At 46.8% G+C, this 18,497-nt stretch overlaps 1 protein-coding gene across 3 annotated transcripts in view; it reads left to right on the top strand.

Annotated features, from left to right (window-relative positions):
• Positions 1-18,497, top strand: part of LOC120914336 (butyrophilin subfamily 1 member A1-like) — an 83,349-nt gene that overhangs the window by 27,759 nt on the left and 37,093 nt on the right. For all 3 annotated transcript variants that reach the window (XM_040324999.1, XM_040325000.1, XM_040325001.1), the window contains exon 2: positions 6,424-6,774. In XM_040324999.1, the coding sequence (XP_040180933.1) occupies positions 6,424-6,774 (351 nt within the window). The remainder of the gene's footprint in view (positions 1-6,423; positions 6,775-18,497) is intronic.

Below are 18,497 nucleotides of genomic sequence, written 5' to 3'. Positions count from 1 at the left end.
GAAGTGAATGGAAAACACATCAAAAGCGCATCAAAACAGCACCAAAAACGCAGGCCCCGTTGAAATGAATGGAAAATGCATCAAAAGCACATAAAACGGCACCAAAAATGCGGGTCCCTATTAAAATGAATATACAATGCGTCGAAAGTGCATCAAAACAGCACCAAAAATGCAGGTCCCAATTAAAATAAATACGAAACGTGCCAAAAGCGCATCAAAACCACACCAACAATGCAAGTCCCCATTAAAATGAATACTCAATGCATCTAAAGCGCATCAAAACAGCACCAAAAACACAGGCCCTCCATAGAAATAAATGGATCAAAAATGCATGTGCGTTGCATTTTTGGTAATAGGCACCCAGAAAATGCACCCGGAATGCATCACAAATGTGGCCAAAATGCATGTGTGTTTTTACTATCTTTTTTTCAATGGGGTGTTGTGAAAGCAGATTTATGGCCAATAGATGGCGCTGAGTATCATAGGAAATAGGTATGCTCCTTATCGCCATCTAGTGGCCAAAATGCGGTATTCACCCCCTAAAGCCCCTAAACTGTGTGCAGTTTCAATGAATGAACAGCTTTGGAAGTTTTTTTTCTATAAATAACCCCCATCTTACACAACTGACGGTGCCAGGTGCCGCACAGAGGTCGCTGGGGGGCCCCATTAAAATGTAGCTGGGGGGCCCCATCAAAATGTAGCTGGGGGGCCCCATCAAAATGTAGCTGGGGGGCCCCATCAAAATGTAGCTAGGGGGGCACCATGATTTGTAGTCACCCTCCTCATAGGGGCCCTTTAAGTCCATTATGTTTGGTACAAGGCTGATAAAAATCAGAAGGACTTTAGGCGTCGTTGATTGAAATGCAGACAACGGGCCGTACATCAGCGGGAATGACGAAATATTGACATCGGCAAACGGCCGCTAATGAGCCGCGGCCGGGGACAAAAGGCAGGAAACCTCAGCGCGGCCTGAGAAAAAAAAATAAAACAATTTTATTCACATAAATTGAAATGGTATTGGCAGACAAGATCCCAGCAAGCTACCTTCACATAAATTCAAAACGCAGCGGGGGAGGCGCTCTGGACGGGCAGCAATTTGCGGAGACGGCGCCGCGCGGCCCTTCGTTACCAGTTATCTTTTCCCAGCAATAAAGCGTTTCTCCACCCGTGAGACGGTTTTCCCACACAAACCGCATCAGCTGCCTTCCTCTCTCTTCTTTATCGGCTGCCTCTGGTAGACTTCTCACTGATCACCAATGTAAGGAACATTCTTCCCACTGATCACCAATGTAAGGGACATTCTTCCCACTGATCACCAATGTAAGGAACATTCTTCTCACTGATCACCAATGTAAGGGACATTCTTCTCACTGATCACCAATGTAAGGAACATTCTTCTCACTGATCACCAATGTAAGGGACATTCTTCTCACTGATCACCAATGTAAGGGACATTCTTCTCACTGATCACCAATGTAAGGAACATTCTTCTCACTGATCACCAATGTAAGGAACATTCTTCCCACTGACCACCAATGTAAGGAATATTCTTCTCACTGATCACCAATGTAAGGGACATTCTTCTCACTGATCACCAATGTAAGGAACATTCTTCTCACTGATCACCAATGTAAGGGACATTCTTCTCACTGATCACCAATGTAAGGGACATTCTTCTCACTGATCACCAATGTAAGGAACATTCTTCCCACTGATCACCAATGTAAGGGACATTCTTCCCACTGATCACCAATGTAAGGGACATTCTTCCCACTGATCACCAATGTAAGGGGCATTCTTCTCACTGATCACCAATGTAAGGGACATTCTTCCCACTGATCACCAATGTAAGGAACATTCTTCCCACTGATCACCAATGTAAGGAACATTCTTCTCACTGATCACCAATGTAAGGGACATTCTTCCCACTGATCACCAATGTAAGGGACATTCTTCCCACTGATCACCAATGTAAGGAACATTCTTCCCACTGATCACCAATGTAAGGAACATTCTTCCCACTGATCACCAATGTAAGGGACATTCTTCTCACTGATCACCAATGTAAGGGACATTCTTCTCACTGATCACCAATGTAAGGGACATTCTTCCCACTGATCACCAATGTAAGGAACATTCTTCCCACTGATCACCAATGTAAGGAACATTCTTCTCACTGATCACCAATGTAAGGGACATTCTTCTCACTGATCACCAATGTAAGGGACATTCTTTCCACTGATCACCAATGTAAGGGACATTCTTCTCACTGATCACCAATGTAAGGGACATTCTTCCTTCTGATCACCAATGTAAGGGACATTCTTCCCACTAATCACCAATGTAAGGAACATTCTTCCCACTGATCACCAATGTAAGGGACATTCTTCTCACTGATCACCAATGTAAGGGACATTCTTCTCACTGATCACCAATGTCAGGGACATTCTTCCCACTGATCACCAATGTAAGGCACATTATTCCCACTAATCACCAATGTAAGTTACATAGTTACATAGTTAGTCAGGTTGAAAAAAGACACAAGTCCATCCAGTTCAACCACAAAAAACAAAATAAAAAAACACAGTAAAATCCTATACACCCAACTCCATACCCACAGTTGATCCAGAGGAAGGCAAAAAACCCCAGCGGAGCATGATCCAATTTGCTACAGCAGGGGAAAAAATTCCTTCCTGATCCCCCGAGAGGCAATCGGATTTACCCTGGATCAACTATACCTACAAATCTTAGTACTCAGTTATATTCTGTACATTTAGGAAAGAATCCAGACCTTTCTTAAAGCAATCTACTGAGCTGGCCAGAACCACCTCTGGAGGGAGTCTGTTCCACATTTTCACAGCTCTTACTGTGAAAAAACCTTTCCGTATTTGGAGGTGAAATCTCTTTTCCTCTAGACGTAAAGAGTGCCCCCTTGTCCTCAGTGATGACCGTAAAGTGAATAACTCAACACCAAGTTCACTGTATGGACCTCTTATATATTTGTACATGTTGATCATATCCCCCCTTAACCTCCTCTTCTCAAGAGTGAATAAATTTAGTTCCTCTAATCTTTCCTCATAGCTGAGCTCCTCCATGCCTCTTATCAGTTTGGTTGCTCTTCTCTGCACTTTCTCCAGTTCTCCTATATCCTTTTTGAGAACTGGTGCCCAAAACTGAACTGCATATTCCAGATGAGGTCTTACTAATGATTTGTACAGGGGTAAGGAACATTCTTCCCACTGATCACCAATGTAAAGGACATTCTTCCCACTGATCACCAATGTAAGGGACATTCTTCTCACTGATCACCAATGTAAGGAACATTCTTCCCACTGACCACCAATGTAAGGAACATTCTTCCCCCTGATCACCAATGTAAGGAACATTCTTCTCACTGATCACCAATGTAAGGGACATTCTTCCCACTGACCACCAATGTAAGGGACATTCTTCTCACTGATCACCAATGTAAGGGACATTCTTCTCACTGATCACCAATGTAAGGGACATTCTTCTCACTGATCACCAATGTAAGGGACATTCTTCCCACTGATCACCAATGTAAGGGACATTCTTCTCACTGATCACCAATGTAAGGAACATTCTTCCCACTGACCACCAATGTAAGGGACATTCTTCCCACTGATCACCAATGTAAGGGACATTCTTCTCACTGATCACCAATGTAAGGAACATTCTTCTCACTGATCACCAATGTAAGGGACATTCTTCCCACTGATCACCAATGTAAGGGACATTCTTCCCACTGATCACCAATGTAAGGAGCATTCTTCCCACTGATCACCAATGTAAGGAACATTCTTCCCACTGATCACCAATGTGAAAAACACTCTTCTTTCTTTTTTGGCTATTATTGATTATTTTTTTAATTTCCTTATCACGGAAGATAAGTCAGTTGTATAGAGTTGTCTTCAGTGTAAATACATGAAGTACCACATCTTTTCTCCTTTTATTTATTCTCATATCTCATCCTGCTGATCACACGCATGCTCGGTGATCTGTAGAGTCATTATTAGTGGAGTTCCCTGAGACCTGAAAGTCTTTTCAATGATTCCTCGGTGGTAAAAGCTGGTGTGGGCTGTAAGTGAGACGGTGGAGCCGAGAGCGTCTCTCCATTCTCTGAGAAATGGAATGTCATTTGGTGACACGTGTCTTTGCATTACAGGTCCACTTTACACTAACAGGGGAGAGAACTTTCTAGAATTATACTGTATTTAGCTGATGCCGACTCGGAATTCTGTTCAATAATAAGCACACAATGCGTCCATGAAAAAGGGATTTTTGACAATGATGTCCAATTAATTGGCGGAGTGAACGTCTCCTCCAGCTAACCCCCTGCGGACGCAGCAGGGAGCGGAGAACAATGGCTGCGGGGGGTGGCTGGAGAGCTGAAAGGCTCAGTGTGGGAGCAAAACCCGAGAAATATCATTAATATTCAGAGATGGGATGGTGGCATTGTCACTCGGTGTTGGTATTTAGAGTTCTGAACCAAGAATTCCATTTACTTTCTTCCTTCCTTTTCCCCTTTCTCCCTTCTCTCCTTCATTACCTCTTTTCATCCGGGCTTCCTTCCTTCCCTTCATCCTTCTTTTTCCTTCTGTCCTTCTTTTATTTCCTTCCTTACATCCATCCATCATTCCTTCCTTCTCTCCCTCATTACTTCTTTCCATCCTTGCTTCCTTATTCTCTTCTATTTTTCTTTTTCCTTCTGTCCTCCCTAACCCCCCCCCTTTTCCTCCCTTCTCTGCTTCATTTATTTTTTCCATCCTTGCGTCCTTCCTTCACTTCATCCTTCCTCCCTTATGTCTTTATTTCCCTCCTTCCTCCTTTTCCTTCCTTCCCAGCTTCCTCCCTTCTTTCCGGCTTTCCTTCCTTCTCTCCTTTATTATTTCTTACCATCTTTTCTTCCTTGCATCTTTCCTTCAATTCATCTTTTCTCCCTTCCTTTTCCTTCTGTTCTTCCTTTGTTTCTTTTTTCTTTATTTCCTTCCCTCCATCCATCTAATATTCCCTCCTTCCTTCTCTCCCTCAGGGCCGGCCTTTGGGGTGTGCGAGCTGTGCGGCCGCACAGGGCGCCATGGGCAACAGGGGCGCTGTGCGGCCACCCAGAGGCGTACTAAAGGGGGGGTGAGCTTCCCCCGGGTACCACACAATAGGGGGGGGGGGGGGGCAGACCGGCACCCCCCTGCGTGATTGTATTACACCCGCGGTGGAATTTTTTCCTCTTTGTGTATGTTTAGGTGACCAGGGGGCGAGGGGTTAAGATGGGGGGGGCGCACAGGATTAGCTCGCACAGGGCGCCTGAACACCTAAGGCCAGCCCTGCTCTCCCTCATTACTTCTTTTCATCCTTGCTTGCTTCCTTCCCTTCATCCTTCCTCTCTTTAATTTTTTTTCCTTCTGTCCTTCCTGACTCCTCCCCCTTCCTTCCCTACATCCTTTTCTCCTTCCTTCCTTCCTTCCTTCTCCCCTTCCGCCCTTCTCTCCTTCATTCCATCCTTGCTTCCTTTCTTTACTTCATCCTTCTTCCCTTATTTTTCCTTCTGTCTTTCCACCTTTTCCTTCGTTCCTCGATTCCTCCGTTCCTTCTCTCCTTAATTATTTATTTCCATATTTTCTTCCTTGCTTCTTTCCTTCAATTCATCTCGTCTCCATTCGTTTTCCTTCTGTTTGTCCTTTGTTTATTTTTTCTTTATTTCCTACCATCCATCCATCATTCTTTCCTTCCGTCTGTCCCTCATCACTTCTTTAAATCCTTCCTTTTCTTCATCCTTCCTCTCTTTGTACATCCAGCGTAAAGTTAAGCCCCATAAAGGAGGTGTAACTCAGCAACAGACATGCAAAGGTCTGCACCAAGGAATACAAGCCGGCGTATTTTACGTTGGACATGAGTGTGGCTGGGCGTAGGATACGTTCATGGCGTAGGCAGTGATCCGGCGTATCTTAGGCAGTTGTTCCAACGTGGTTGTGAGCATGCGCAGGGGGATGCGTCCACGGCACGACGCATGCGCAGTTCGTCAAACATACTTGTCTGGCGCTCTGACCATCATTTGCATGGGGTCACGCCTCATTTGCATGGCTCACGCCCACTTCCACCTACGCCGACTTACGCCTTCGAAACCCAGCGCAGTTTTGGCAGCATTGGCTTTGTGAATTCCATGCTTGCCTTTCTGCGCTGCGACGGCGTAGCGTATATTATTTGCGCTATGGCGGCGTAATGTGCGCCCGCTCTCTGTGAATCCGGGCCAGAGTGTTTAGTCAGCTTTAGAATTTTGGGGGGCTTCTGCTATACTCGTCCTATATGCATATATCATATACACCCCATGTAACTATATTCATATATAGGGATCAGCTTTGAGGGCTATTACCCCACCACTATTCACAGTTGTGATGCTTCTTGCAGGTAAATTCCAGGTCCAATCACCAGACTCCAAGCAGGTTGTAGAAGTGGGATCAGATGCCATATTGCAATGCAGTCTCTCCCCTCCCCTTGGGCCCGCCGGCCTCCAGGTGCACTGGTTCCGCTCTATGTTTTATTCCACTGTGTTCCTGATGAAGAACGGAAAGAAGGAGAAAGACCAGCAGAGCACCGAGTATGTGGGCAGAGCGTCCCTCCGCAATGGGACTGGGTCCGCAGAACTGACGCTCCTCCTGCGCAACGTTACTCTGAAGGATGCCGACACCTATCACTGCTTCGTGGAGGACATCGCCAGCGAAAACTCCGATGAGGCCGTCATCGACCTCCTTGTCATAGGTATGTTTGCTGATGGGAAATTAGTTTGAAATGGTTCTCCTTCCTTCCTATCTTCTTTTCCTTCCTTGCTTTCTCTTTCCTTCTTCCCTTACTTCCCTCCTCCTCTCTCCCTTCCTTCCATTCTTGGTTCCTTCCTTCTTTCCTTCTTCCTTTTCTTCTTTGCTTTCTTCTTCCTTTCCATCTTTTATAAGTTTGTTTGCCATTGGGAAATGGATTTGAAATGGTTCTGCTTCCTTCCTTCCTTGGTTCCTTCTATCTTTAACTGTATCCCTTCTTCTCCTTTCTTCCTTCCTTCTTCCTTCCTACCTCTCTTCCTTATCTTCTTCCCTCCCTTCTTTCTTTCCATCTTTATAAGTATGTTTGCCATTGGGAAATTTTATTGAAATGGTTCTCCTTCCTTTCTTCCTTCCTTCCTTCCTTCCTATATTTCGTCTTCCTTCCTCCCTTCCTTCCTTTCTATCTGCTTTCTTTTACTTCCTTTCCTCCTCCTTTTTCCCTTCCTTCCTTTCCATCATTTACTCCATGTCCTTCTTTTGTTCTTTCTTCCCTGTCCCTTCCTTCCTTCCCTCACTTTCTCCTTCCTTCCTCTCTTTCTTCTACCCTCCTTCCTTCCTTTCTATCTTCTTTCTTTTCCTTCCTGTCTTCCTCTTTATCCCTTCCTTTCCATCATTCCTTCCTTCCTCACTTCCTCCTTCCTTCCTTCCTCGTTTCTCCCTTCTTTCCTTTTCTTCCTTACTTTTTTTCATTCCTTCCTTACCTCTTTTTTTCCCTCCTTCCTTCCTACCTCTCTTTCTTTTTTTCTTCCCTCCCTTCTTTCTTACCATCTTTATAGGTTTGTTTGCCATTGGAAAACTGATTTGAAATGGTGTTCCTTCCTTCCTTTCTTTCTTTCTCCATTTACTTCCTTTCTTCCTTCTTCTGTTCTTTCTTCCCTTCCTCGTTTTTTTTTTTCTATTTCTCTCATTTCCTTTTTCTTTTCCTCATTTCCTTTTCAAGTGGTAGGTGCGTTTACAATGAGTTGTTCCAGTCCAAAACTATATTTGAGGGCACGGCAGCCCACTTTTATTCAATAAAAGGAAAGTACATATGTACATCAGTTGCTTACACAGGTGTTTCTTCCACACAATGCGCACCACAGACGAAAATACAGAGCCACCTGGCGCACTTGTTGACAGCCATGAAATGCAGCCACTGTGCCATCAAAAGAAGCCACTGTGCCCATCAAAGGCAGCCACTGTGCCCATAAATTGCCGCCACTGTTCCATCAAACTCAGCTACTGTACCCATCAATTGCTGACATTGTGCCCATCAATTGCAGCGACTGTGCCCATCAAAGGCAGCCACTGTGCCCTTTAAATGCTGCCACTGTGCCATCAAAAGCAGCCATTGTGCCCATCAATTGCAGACACTGTGTCAATCAAAGGCTGCCACTGTGCCCATCAATTGCAGACACTGTGTCAATCAAAGGCAGCCACTGTGCCCATCAAATGCTGCCACTGTGCCATCAAAAGCAGCCACTGTTCCCATCAAAGGCAGCCACTGTGCCCATCAAAGGTTGCCACTGTGCCCATCAAACGCAGCAACTGTGCCCATCAAATGCAGCCACTGTGCTGCCATCAAACGCAGCCACTGTGCCCCTTCAAACGCAGCCACTGTGCCCCTTCAAACGCAGCCACTGTGCCCCTTAAAATGCAGCCACTGTGCCCCTTCAAACGCAGCCACTGTGCCCCATCAAACGCAGCCACTGTGCCCCATCAAACAAAGCCACTGTGCCCCAAACACAGCCACTGTGCCCCATCAAACGCAGCCACTGTGCCCCAAACGCAGCCACTGTGTCCCATCAAATGCAGCCCCTGTGCCCATCAAATGCTGCCACTGTGCCCATCAAATGCTGCCACTGTGCCCATCAAACGCAGCCACTGTGCCCATCAAACGCAGCCACTGTGCCCCTTTAAACGCAGCCACTGTGCCCCTTCAAACGCAGCCACTGTGCCCCTTCAAACGCAGCCACTGTTGTGCCCTTCAAATGCAACCATTGTGCCATCAAATGCCACTACTGTGCCCAACAGTTGCAGCCACTGAGCTTAACAAGAATGAGCTGAAGACCACTGGTGTATGTGCCCACACTAGTCTTTTCATACTGAAACTAACCAGTCCTTCCTTGCACAATATTTTTTTAGCCTGCATTTCAGCTTTAAGGTAAGGGAAATAAAAAAAGGGATTTAAATACTGAATACTATCATTATTAACCCCATCCAGGTACCAGAATATATTCATTAAATTTTTTTTTATAAGGCCTTTAAAAGAAGGTCCCCTGCAGTGAGGTTGATGAGGAACCAAATGCCCCGATGTTCCTCAACTTCTAATCCTAATGCCGTCTATCCAGAAGAAGGCTGAAGAACAGACAGTGATGTATCCGCCAGTCTTCCTTTGAAGTGAAGAAAAAAAAAAAATCCTTCTTGACCCCATCAAGGGCAATCATAATTCTTCCCTCGATAATCACTTGACTAGTAAATCTACTAATTATAGCCAGTGATGGCACGTCTCGCAAGAAGGGCATCCAAACCACATTCACTCATCCTGTTGGTCCTCACCACCTCCTTTGGCAGAAAACTCCCGAAGCCTGACCATTAATGAAGAAGAACCTCTTAGCGATAAAATGGTTTCACTTTAGTCTAAAGGTGACCTTATTGTGATGGTCCAATTGGACATCGAATGTTTACTTTTTTCTTATACCGTCCACAATAGAGGTGAAGTGGGGTGAGGTGAGGCTATATTCACACCTCGGTGCTTGGCGGTGGTGTCACTTGCTAAGGATCTATCAAAAATACAGAGGTGTGAATGTAGCCCATATCAGTGGTCTCTGTATCATATACTGTATTATGTAGAAATGATGGACACTGAGGGGTAGATTCACAGAGGAGATACGCCGTCGTATCTCTGAGTCTGGGCGGTCGTATCTATGCGCCTGATTCTTAGAATCCGTTACACATAGATTTCTATTAGATCCGACCGGCGTAAGTCTCTTACGCCGTCGGATCTTAACTGCATATTTACGCTGGCCGCTAGGGGCGTGTACGCTGATTTACGCCTAGAATATGTAAATCAGCTAGATACGCGAATTCCCGAACGTACGCCCGTCTGACGCAGTACAGATACGCCGTTTACGTTAGGCTTCTCCCGGCGTAAAGTTACCCCTGCTATATGAGGCGTAAGTGCGGCGTACCAATGTTAAGTATGGCCGTCGTTCCCGCGACGAAATTTGAAAAATTTACGTCGTTTGCGTAAGTCGTCTGTGAATGGGGCTGGACGTCATTTACGTTCACGTCGAAACCAATGACGTCCTTGCGGCGTACTTTGGAGCAATGCACACTGGGAACTTCCAAGGACGGCGCATGCGCTGTTCGTGTAAAACGTCAATCACGTTGGGTCAGGGTTAATTTACATAACACACGCACCTCTTCACAATTTGAATTAGGCGGGCTTACGCCGGCCTATTTACGCTACGCCGCCGCAACTTTCTTTTAAGAATACGGCACTTGCCTGTAAAAGTTGCGGAGGCGTAACGTAAATAGGATACGTTACGCCCGCACAAAGAAACGCCATTCTACGTGAATCTACCCCAGTGTTTCTCAACTCCAGTCCTCGGGGCGCACCAACAGGTCTTGTTTTCAGGCTTTCCATTATTGTGCACAGGTGATTTTATCAGTTTCACTGCCTTAGTAATTACCACAGCAGTTTGATCTGAGGGAAATCCTGAAAACATGACCTGTTGGTGCGCCCCGAGGACTGGAGTTGAGAAACACTGATCTACCCCATAGGGCTGGATTCAGATACAATGGTGTATCTATCCGCCCGGCGTAACGTATCTGAGATACGTTACGCCGCCGTAATTTAGGGCGCAAGTTCTGTATTCAGAAACAACTGAGTTACGGCGGTGTAACGAATCTGTGTCGGCGCAAGCCTGCCTAATTCAAATGTGGATGATGTGGGCGTGTTTTATGTATATTAGGAAACGCCTCATATAGCAGGGGTAACTATACGCCGAAAAAAGCCTAACGTAAACGACGTAAAAAAATGCGCCGGCCGGATGTACGTTTCTGAATGGGCGTATATACCTAATTAGCATATTCCTCGCGTAAATATACAGAAGCGCCACCTAGCGGCCAGCGTAAATATGCAGTTAAGATCCGACGGCGTAAAAGAGACTTACAGGTCAGGATATATATATCAGGATATATATATATATTAGGGCTGGGGAGATTAACTATTAATTCATCGATTAATCTTTAATTTTTTTGATCGATCAAAATTCTTTTGATTGGTACTCACCCCTCCGCCGGCTTCCAGGCCTTCAGGGAGTTCTCGTTGGAGATCCGGTGACGTCACGGACACCGGCGGGGCTTGCCGTGTCCATCTGAAGGGCTCCTTTGCTGTGCCTTCATATCTGCATGCCGGCGGGACCTTCCTATCTGCCACACGCAAGGGCTGTTACACTTCCCTCTATCACTTCCCTCTATCACTTCCCTTCATCAGTCCTGGGATTCTACAGCCATCCACTGGGAGTTGTGATAGTTCCCTTCCCGGGACATCTACATGCCGACGGACTGATGTTAACCCCTCCTCATCTGGATTCAGCAGTGGTATCGTTGTACACATTTTTATACCAGTATCATACTTGGCTACATGTTTTCATGACTGCTTTTGCTACCGTTTGGTATTACTCGCACCATTTTTACAGTTTATGTAGCTACATCGAGTTTATCTCCAGTGCGATATTTATTTTGTTACCTACTTGAAGACTATAAAAGTTTTAATGCTATTCCCATCGAGTGCTGCCTTTGTGTGTGTTTTGTATCCTGCTATCCATTTTTCCAGTGGTTGGTAGCTGCACTGGGAATCAGCCTGCAAGGAGATCAGCTAAAAGTAGTTGGATCTGTATGTGCGCTATAATTAATCGAAATTAGTCGATTAATCGAACACAAACATTTTAATCAGTAACGGCCCTAATATATATATATACATACATATATACACTATGGCCCGGATTTACATACATCGGCGCATATATATGCCAGCGTAGCGTCTCGAATATATACGCTACACAGACGCAACGCACAGAGGCAAGCACAGTATTCACAAAGCACTCGCCCCCAAATCTATGCTGGGTTTCCTCGCCGTAAGCCAGCATAGGTGGAAGTGGGCGTGAGCCATGCTAATGAGGCGTGACCCCATGTAAATGATGGATTGAGCGTCATAAAGATACGAATAACGTACGGCGAATGCGCCGTCCCGTGGACGCATCCCAGTGCGCATGCTCAGAATCACGTCGAAACAACTGCCTAAGATACGTTGAATACGTGAACGTAACCTACGCCTAGCCGTATTCACGTACTACGTAAACGACGTAAAATACGACAGCTGTGTTCCCTGGTCCATACCTTTGCATGACTTGCGCCTCCTATATGGGGAATAACTTTACGCCGGACGTAAGTCTTACGCAAACCGCGTATATTATGCGCCGGGCGCATCTACGTTCGTGAATCGCCGTATTTCACTCATTTGCATATGTGCATAGAAAATCAATGGGAGCGCCAGCGTAAATATGCGCCCACGAAACGCCGGCGTAGGAAAGTTACGTCGGTCAGATGAAGCCTATTTTCAGGCGTATTTTGGTTTCAGAGTCCGGCGCATAGATACGAAGGCGCATATTTACACTTATGCGGCGTATCTCGAGATACGTCGGCGTAAGTGCTTTATGAATCCGGGCCTATATCACCAAAAGTATTGGGACGCCTGCCTTTGCACCCACATGAACTTTAATGGCGTCTTAGTCCGTAGGGTTTAATATTGAGTTGGCCCGCCCTTTGCAGCTTCAACTCTTCTGGGAAGGCTGTCCACAAGGTTTAGGAGTAGGGATGAGCCGAACACCCCCTGATTCGGTTTGGAGCAGAACATGCGAACAGGCAAAAAAATTGTTCGAACATTCAAACACCATTAAAGTCTATGGGACACGAACGTGAAAAATCAAAAGTGCTCATTTTAAAGGTTAATATGCAAGTTATTGTCATAAAAAGTGTTTGGGGGGGGGGGGGGGGCCTGCCCCTGGGGACATGTATCAATGCAAAACAAAAGTTTTAAAAACTGAAGTTTTTTTCGATAGCAGTGATTTTAATAATTCTTAAATTTCGTACCTGGGGGTGTCTATAGTATGCCTGTAAAGTGGCGCATTTTTCCCCGTGTTTAGAACAGTCCCTGCACAAAATGTAATTTCTAAAGGAAAAAAGGTAATTCAAAACTACTCGCAGCTATAGTAAATTGTCGGGTCCCGGCAATGCAGATAAAAGTAATCGAAAAAAATGGCAGGAGTCCCCCCCAGTCAATTACCAGGCCCTTTGGGTCTGGTATGAATATTAAGAGAAACCCACGAACGGAAATTACGCAACGGGTGGCCCCGCCCTTGGCTATTTAAGAGCTGTCACGTTTTTTTTTTTAGCATTTTAGTCACTTTCTTGGGTGAAATGGTAGGGTACAATGTATCCCGTTACCAATTCACATGGGGGGGCCGGGATCTGGGGGGTCCCTTTTGTTAAAGAGGGCTTCCAGAATCCGATCAGCCCCCTGCCCGCAGACCCCCACAACCATCGGGCAAGGGTTGTGGGGATGAGGCCCTTGTCCCCATCAACATGGGGACATCCTCCAGTTGGAAAGGGCTGAAAAACTTGGCTTCTACTCGAGTTTTGGTATAATATGAACTTTCCATCCCTTGAATAAGTACAATTGCCCGCCTTTGAATCCTCAAGCTCTGCTCAGTCTTACTTGTAGACAAATATCCAAAATCTCCCAGCTATATTTATCAGTCATGCTGTTGTAGGTACACATCATATGAATAATTATGTCATTTAGATTTGGCGCCACTCCTTCGGTCAACAACCATGTTACATAACTAAGATATTGATAACCAACCCAAGATTGGTTCTATTCTAGTCTGCATGCTATTTGCTTTGCACTCATAAGAGAAGACAGGTTCCCGTTATAGTGTGTAAGGGGCAAAATTCCTGCCAGAATCCACCCCGGTTATTAATTGGTACAAGGCAAGGGGCTCTAGGTGTGGAACTTGTCTGGTTTTGACACAAGGTTCAGACGAACCTGCCAATCCAAGCTTCACCAGATTGCTTCAAAGTCTCTACTGGTACCAGTGGCGGTGCGTCCAAAAAGAGCGCCCCCTCTCTCCTGCACCACTCTAATCACCATAGATAGATTCATGCATTGTATGAATCTATCTATGGTTGCCACTGACACCCCCTATTCAGGTGTCTGGTTCCTTTTCGGGCACCTGAATAACACCTGTGGGGGTGTTTTTTTGGAAGCACCTGTTTAGAACCATAGGCTCTAATAGGCGCCCAATAATGTGAACAGCGGGCGCCATGCTGGGCTTTCGCTGTTCACTCAGCTGTGTGTTAGCAAAGCGAAGGAATTCGCTTTGCTAACACTGAATTTGCCTCTCAGCCAATCAGGTTGCCGTGTCTGTTACTGGTCACCTGATTGGCTGAAACGTCTGGCGCTGTGAGTGGACGCCTGAGAGAGGACGGAAGAAGACATGGAGGACATGCAGGAGATGGCCACTGACCCGCTGCGAGACAGGTAAGTGTCGGGCAGCATCTGATGGGGCACATTAGCGATATCTGATGGGGCACACTGGCAGCATCTGATGGGGCACACTGGCAGTATCTCATGGGGCACAGTAGTGGCAACAATTGATGGGCACACTGGCAGCATCTGATGGGGCACAGTAGCAGCAATTGATGGGCACACTGGCAGCAATTGATGGGCACAGTGGCTGCGTTTGATGGGCACAGTGGCTACATTTAATGTGTACAGTGGTGGCAATTTATGGGTTGAGTGGCTGTGTTTGATGGGCACAGTAACTGCGTTTGATGACACAGTAGCTGCGTTTGATGGCACGGTGGCTACGTTTAATGTGCACAGTGGTGGCAATTTATGGGTACAGTGGCTGTGTTTGATGGCACAGTGGCTGTGTTTGATGTCACAGTGGCAGCGTTTGATGGCACAGTGGCTGCATTTGATGGGCACAGTGGCTGTGTTTGATGGGCACAGTAACTGCATTTGATGGCACAGTAGCTGCGTTTGATGGATACAGTGGCTGCGTTTGATGGGCACAGTAACTGCGTTTGATGGCACAGTAGCTGCGTTTGATGGCACGGTGGCTGTGTTTGATGGGCACAGTAGCTGCGTTTGATGGCACGGTGGCTGTGTTTGATGGGCACAGTGGCTGCGTTTGATGGCACGGTGGCTGTGTTTGATGGCACAGTAGCTGCAAGTGATGTGGTTGTTTTTTTTTTTCAGTTTGTTTGCGCCCCCACAAAAATTTTGAGCACCAGCCGCCACTGACTGGTACCCTTTCCTGGATGGTCATAGTGGTAGTTGCCACCCCCCCACACACACAAGAATCATGCACCAAAAGAACTACACTATATAACCAAAGGTTTGTGGACACCCAACCATCACACCTACTTTATAAGCAGTAGAATGTTGACATTGCTCCACATTATTGAGCTCAGGTGTTTGAATTAATGGGTAGCGCCAATGCTGCACCTTACAAAGACATTTTTGATAACTGCTTCCAACCTTGCAGCAATAGTGTGGTGAAGGCCCCAATTATTGATTCCATCATTATTTCCCCCTTCGCACAAAGCCAGCTCCATAGAGACCTGGTTAGATGAGTTTGGTGTGAAGGAACTCAAGTGGCCTGGACAGAGCCCTGACCTCAGCTCTACCTTTGGGGTGAATTAGAATGCCAATTATGAGGCAGGTCTTCTCAGCCACCATCAGTACCAGACCCCACAAATGCTCTTTTAGCTAAATGGACACATAGGCCCAGATTCTCATACATTTACGTTGCTCCTGGGCAGCGTAACGTATGTGATTTACGTTACACCGCCGCAGGTTTACAGCCTGATTCTCAGAACACTTACCTGTAAACTTGCGGCAGTGTATCGTTAAATCGCTCGGCGCAAGCCCGCCCAATTCAAATGGGGCGGGCACCATTTAAATTAGGCGCGCTCCCGCGCCAAGCGTACTGCGCATGCTCCGTCGGGTAAATTACCCGACGTGCATTGCGCTAAATGACGTCGCCCCGACGTCATTTGCTTAGACGTTTACGTAAATGGCGTCCAGCGCCATTCACGGACGACTTACGCAATCTCCTATTGCCTGGAGGCCCCATAATCTCCTATTGCCCGGGGGCCCCATAATCTCCTATTGCCCGGGGGACCCATAATCTCCTATTGCCCGGGGGCCCCATAATCTCCTATTGCCCGGGGGCCCCATAATCTCCTATTGCCCTGGGGCCCCATGAGTTGTCTGTCCGCCCCTAAATACAGCGTCGCACGACCGCGCAATTGTCAGTTAAAGTAACGCAGTGCCGTACTGCAAAAAATGGCCTGGTCAGGAAAGGGGGGGGGACTTCCAGAGCTGAAGTGGTTAACATAAAAGTCTATGGGACTAAAATTGCACAGAAGTCGCACCAAAGTAGTGCACGAACCTTTTCCAAAACCCTCCAAATTGTACGAAAACAATGTAATATGAGTACCTCCCTAAACTATTCAATCAGGAAGGCCCATGCACTGCACAGCTGTTGGTCGAGGAGATTGTACAATCAGATTGTAATGTGTTATGAGGTTTAGCCAACCAAGGCAAAAGGAAAAAAAAATAAACTCAACTTCTCGGTTGTGTTTTGGTGATGCTCACTCACACCCTAGACCAGGGGCGGATCTGGGGGGGGGGCACGGTGAAATTGTACCCCCATCTGATGTAAAGGGGAACTCTACTGGGTACCAGGGGCGGATCCAGGGGGGCTACTGGGAAATTGCCCCCCCCGCAAGAAAATAGTGAGCGGGCCGACAGGCCAGACAGCGGGCCGATGGGTGAGCAGAGGGGACAGTCATGCCAGTAAGTGGGCCGATGGGTGAGTGGGAAGGCAGGACAGTGAGCGGGCGGGCCAGCGAGCAGAGAGATCACATCATCTCTCACCGCCCACCGCGCATCACCGCAGTTCCGCCCTCAATATGCAGCAGTGGGAAGCAGAGAAATTACATCATCTCTCTGCTGCCTGCCTTCACTCTGGGACACAGCAAGTGTCAATCTGCACCTTGTGACGTGGCAAGTGACAATCTGCATCTGAAGGCAGGTGACATGGCAAGTGACAGTCCGCATCTGGTGGCAAGTGACACGCTGCATCTGGTGGCAGGTGACGTGGCAAGTGACAATCTGCACCATGTGGCAAGCAAATTACATGGCAAGTGACAAACCACATCTTGTGGAAGGCAGGTAATATGACAAGTGACAATCCGCATCTGGTGGCAAGTAACATGCTGCATCTGGTGGCAGGTGATGTGGCAAGTGCCAATCCGTATATGGTGGCAGGTGACGTGACAATCCGCATCTGGTCGCAAGTGACATGCTGCATCTGAGGGCAGGTGGCATGGCAAGTGGCAATCCCTATCTGGTGGCAAGTGACACACTGCATCTGGTGGCAACTGAAGTGGCAAGTGACAATCAGCATCTGGTGGCAGGTGACATGGCGAGTGACAATCCGCATATGGTGGTAGGTGATGTGGCAAGTGACAATCCGCAACTTGTGGCAGGCAAGTGACAATCTGCACCTTGTGGCAAGCAAATTACATGGCAAGTGACAAACCACATCTTGTGGAAGGCAGGTGACATGGCAAGTGACAATCCGCATCTGGTGGCAAGTGACATGCTGCATCTGGTGGCAGGTGACGTGACAAGTGACAATCCGCATCTGGTCGCAAGTGACATGCTGCATCTGAGCGCAGGTGACATGGCAAGTGGCAATCCCTATCTGGTGGCAAGTGACACACTGCATCTGGTGGCAAGTGACGTGGCAAGTGACAATCAGCATCTGGTGGCCAGTGACATGGCAAGTCACAATCCGCATATGGTGGCAGGTGACGTGACAAGTGAGAATCCGCATCTTTTAGCAGGCTAGTGACGTGGCAAGTGACAATCTGCACCTTGTGGCAAGAAAATTACATGGCAAGTGACAAACCACATCTTGTGGAAGGCAGGTAACGTGACAAGTGACAATCCACATCTGGTGGCAAGTGACATGCTGCATCTGGTGGCAGGTGATGTGGCAAGTGCCAATCCGTATATGGTGGCAGGTGACATGGTAAGTGACAATCCTCATCTGGTCGCAAGTGACATGCTGCATCTGAGGGCAGGTGACATGACAAGTGGCAATCCGCATCTTATAGCAAATTACATGGCAAGTGACAAACCACATCTTGTGGAAGGCAGGTGATATGACAAGTGACAATCCGCATATGGTGGCAGGTGACGTGACAATCCGCATCTTTTAGCAGGCAAGTGACGTGGCAAGTGACAATCTGCATCTTATAGCAAATTACATGGCAAATGATAATCCACAACTTGTGGCAAGCAAGTAACAATCGGCATGTGGTGGCAGGTGACAATCTGGTGGCAAGTGACACGCTCGTGGCTCCCACTGAATCTGCATGATGGTGAGTTGAACTATTTTATTTTATTTTAGAATGTAATAATAGAAATAATGCGCTTCAATCATCCTGACACCATAACAATCATGGTGCCGTGATGATTGAAGCGCCAACACCAGCCATTTCACCCAATAAATTGCCAGCGGGAAACCTTATTTTTGT

Source organism: Rana temporaria, chromosome 9 (genome assembly GCF_905171775.1).
Source record: "Rana temporaria chromosome 9, aRanTem1.1, whole genome shotgun sequence".
NCBI lineage: Eukaryota > Metazoa > Chordata > Amphibia > Anura > Ranidae > Rana > Rana temporaria.
This window is presented reverse-complemented; position numbering and strand designations above follow the sequence as displayed.